This window comes from Etheostoma spectabile, chromosome 8, assembly GCF_008692095.1.
Source record: "Etheostoma spectabile isolate EspeVRDwgs_2016 chromosome 8, UIUC_Espe_1.0, whole genome shotgun sequence".
Classification (NCBI taxonomy): Eukaryota; Metazoa; Chordata; class Actinopteri; order Perciformes; family Percidae; genus Etheostoma; species Etheostoma spectabile.
The window spans coordinates 2,246,317-2,250,247 of NC_045740.1; the positions used below are offsets into that span (position 1 = coordinate 2,246,317).

The following is a 3,931-nucleotide window of genomic DNA, read 5'->3' on the forward strand; positions in this document are numbered from 1 at the left end:
CCATCTGCACTTATTGATTATCTGAGTATGATAAAGCCCGTCAGACTTTTTAAAAAGCTAAAAGATGAGACTTTTGTAACAATAAGACAAGTGTCTGATGATGGATGAAGATCATGATGATAATGGTGCATGTGAAGAGACCACTCCTGTCTTTTGTTGTCATACTGCCTTTTGAAAATGAACATGCTACACAGAAGACCTCCAGTAAGGGAAAGTTATTAAGGAAATGGTAAAAATGTGCATGGCTGATAGTTTGGATAATATATGTAAATCTGTGACCGAATGTTTCCCCGGATTTCCTTATCCAACCAAAATTTCCTAAAATCACCATGAATTTATGTCAATTCAGTCATAACAAATGGACCTTGTGTTTATAATTACAAACCATTGTATAAACAGAGTGTGCTGTACATAGCTGAAATTATCTTCGCCCCGACTTTTAACTAATGAGATATGTATAAGGTATAATGATGATCAACTTTTGTATTGTTTGGTAAATACTTTTAAATGTTTGAAATTATACAGTAAATGTAGTTAGTTCTGAATGTTATTTTCCTTAAATGCCACATACTTGTGTTTCATTTGAATTGGATCATATTTTTATACTAAAGTATATATGTATGACTAAATCTGATAATTCTGTATTTGAAATGGCAGGATTGAAGAATGCAGTGTAAATAGATTTATGTGTAACAGGGCGACTGGTAATCTGAATATCTAAAGATCTGAATCCCATTGGGGACATTCCTTTTTTTAATTGCTATTTTTAGATAGAGAACCATCAATGCTGCAACTGTAACATTTCAACTGTATTTCATTTATTTGTTAAATTAAGCTCTTGTGATTTAAAGTGAAAATGTGGGCTGTACAGGGCTGTACTAGCTCACAACCTTGGGTAGTTGATTAAAACTTGACTTTATCATTTGAAAAATCAAGCTGGCACTGTAGAACAATATTGATCTCCTCTTTTTATACTCTGTTCTCAGGTTGCATATTTAAAAACACGGGGTAATATATGCACAGAATCTCATTATCAGAAATCATCCATAGTTGCCTCTTGTTGCTCAACAAACCAACATGTTTTTTTTGTCTTTGATACATCACATCTCTGTTGATAAAATGGAAAACCATAATGCACTTGTAATTTGATTCACATCACATGCTATTACAGTTGAGAAGATGCAGTAATGAAAAAGCAGTGTGCTGTTTTATAATCCTGTTTTTGTCATGCTTTATGTCTGACGTTCCTCTCCTCACTCGCTGCTAGATTGTACTAACTCACCAAACATTTCTTATGCCCTGAATAGATTACTGACCTTCAAGCTGCTCATACTTACTTATTATATCTTCTCACTGAATGTCAGTCCCACTTGCGGAATTCATTTACGCAGCTTGTTTTTTTCCACCGGGGAGTTACAGTACGTTTCAGGATTAACCACAAACTATCTGTGCCTTAGCGTGAACCCATGCCATAAAGCGCTAGAGATTCAGAAACTTGACTTGTGTACACACACTTTTAGACAATATGGCCACACAGACAGGAAATTATGTCACAGCAGATTTGGGAAACCTATGTACAGCAAAAGCTATTGAAGCTTAATTTTACGGTACAGAACAGTAAGGATTTGAGAAAAGTACACTTAAACAAAAAATGGTTGAGACACTAGACCCCTAGAGGAGAAGTAGTGTACATTTGTGAGGTCTGTTTACCCTATGGAATGTCTGTTTTGTATTGAATTGACAAGGGACTTTTAACTTATATCAGGGAAACCTAGTCTTCCTTTGTTGAACTAGCTCAGGATATAGAAAGATACTGTTCCTCCTTCTCTATCTCTTTTTCTTTATAAAAGGAGTTTATAGTGCCCTGCCTTACAGCACACAAACACCACTAGCAATATTGATTAAAATTGATATGACCATTATTTTTATTTCCAAAAACTGACAGGAAAATGTTACCAGGGGGCAGCAGCCAAAAAAAAAAAAATAGGTTTGGTTTTTAATGGAGTTTGTTTTTTTGGCTATAGTGTCATACAAAAAGACTATGTAGACAGTCTTTGGATGTGTAATGTGTACTGTGGCTTGGTAACAATGCTGTTAATGTTTGATGAATGTATATCTAGTCATTTAAACAATGCAACAAGTTGATGATAAATGGATTTCAAAATAAAATCATTTTAAATCCACTACATTTTGCATTTTGTGAGTCTGAATTTAAATGGACAATAATAGAGTTAATATAACTCCTGCACCCTCTTTTCCTCTAACACCTAACCTAGGTTTTGCTTTGCGAATAAAAATGTCCAGAGACATATCAGGCTGTAACTCTGGGCTGGTAAACCAGACCTGATGCAAGTTTGCCATCTATTGGTGTACAGTCAAACATGCAACGAGGCCTAAAGTACAGTATATTGCCTTTGCGCAATTGAGTGAACAATTACAAGTGACCAAGTAAGTAAGGTCACATACAGCATTTTACTTTTTTTTTATTAAATTGATCAATAGCATAAACATGCATTTGCATGTATGCAAAGGTAAGGCACCACAGCATACCCCAAAAGGTTCAGGTGCAGTGCATGTGTGTATGGTTTGGGGTTATGTTAATAAATACACCTATGATAAGGGCTATGCCATAACTATATTTCAATATCCACTGTACCTAAAATGAGCAGGTCCAACATTATTTATTTAGTTTTTACTTATTGATCATCAGTGGTGAAATTACAATTTATTATTATCTAGTCCTTGGATATGGTTTTAATGTGACATTAGCCTACATAAGGTGACAGTAGCCTACATAATGTATGCCTGGAGCTTCTATGGCCCCTGGAGACCTGGGATACCAGGACAGTACAGCACTGTGGAGTCTGGTAAACCGAGACTACAGGACAGATGGCACTTCGCCCGGCTGTAGATTAACCGTGCTTGGGAACCAGTACACTAGAGGCGCTATACTCCCAACAAATTGGTGATTCTCAACTCCTCCTTCTTCGTGTTCTTGACACAGTCCAACATGGCTGCGTCCATGGCGAGGACTTGCCGTTATTTATTGCGCCGTGGGTCTTGTATTCTGTCCAGGCGAACAAACGTGTGTTTTCAACTCAGGTCTGAATTCCACAGTTTTTCACCTGCACATAACGGGCTTCTGTTGTCTCTAAATAAACGCGGTATTCTGAAGGACTCTTTCCCAGAAGACGCAGCGCAGGACCAGCTTCCTCGGTTGCTCAAGTCCGGCGCTCAGACTGTATACTGCGGCTTTGACCCCACGGCCGACAGCCTCCACGTGGGCAACTTGCTCGCTATCATCGGTTTGTTGCATTTCCGAAGCGCCGGGCACCATGTCCTCGCTGTGCTCGGAGGGGCCACGGCGCAAATCGGAGACCCGAGCGGGAAAACGAGCGAGCGGGAGCGGTTGTCCGCAGACGCAGTTGAGGCGAACACGCGCAGCATCCGCGAGAGCATTCACAGGATCTTCACCAACCACGAACTGCACTTTCAGGACAGTTCTAGGAAGATGGGCACCGTGACTCTACTGAACAACCTGAGCTGGTACAAGGACTGGGGCGTGGTGGACTTTCTGTCGGAGGCGGGAAGGCACTTCAGGATGGGCACCATGCTCAGCCGCCACAGCGTGCAGTCCAGGCTGAAGGGCGCAGACGGAATGAGCCTGACTGAGTTCACCTACCAGGTGTTCCAAGCTTACGACTTCCACCACCTGAACCAGATATACGGCTGCAGGATTCAGCTCGGGGGCACCGACCAGCTGGGGAATTTGATGTCTGGCCATGAGTACATTCACAAGTAAATGTCCATCCTACTTACAACAGTACAAAAGGTTAGGGCTGGGCAATATATTGATATTATATCGATATCGTGATATGAGACTAAATATCGTCTTCTAGTTTGGATATTGTAATATCGTGATATGACATAA

General features: G+C 40.0%; 2 protein-coding genes across 3 annotated transcripts in view; both read left to right on the plus strand.

The window, feature by feature from the left end:
* Positions 1–1,494, plus strand: part of pparab (peroxisome proliferator-activated receptor alpha b) — a 50,721-nt gene extending 49,227 nt beyond the window's left edge. For both annotated transcript variants that reach the window (XM_032522727.1, XM_032522729.1), the window contains exon 7: positions 1–1,494. This exon is cut by the window's left edge and continues 2,236 nt beyond it. The gene's annotated coding sequence lies outside the window, so the exon portion shown is untranslated.
* A 1,334-nt stretch (positions 1,495–2,828) lies between these two features.
* yars2 (tyrosyl-tRNA synthetase 2, mitochondrial) overlaps positions 2,829–3,931 on the plus strand; it is a 7,187-nt gene continuing 6,084 nt past the window's right edge. The window contains exon 1 of the mRNA XM_032522726.1: positions 2,829–3,798. Coding sequence (XP_032378617.1) covers positions 3,011–3,798 — 788 coding nt within the window. The 5' untranslated portion in view covers positions 2,829–3,010. The remainder of the gene's footprint in view (positions 3,799–3,931) is intronic.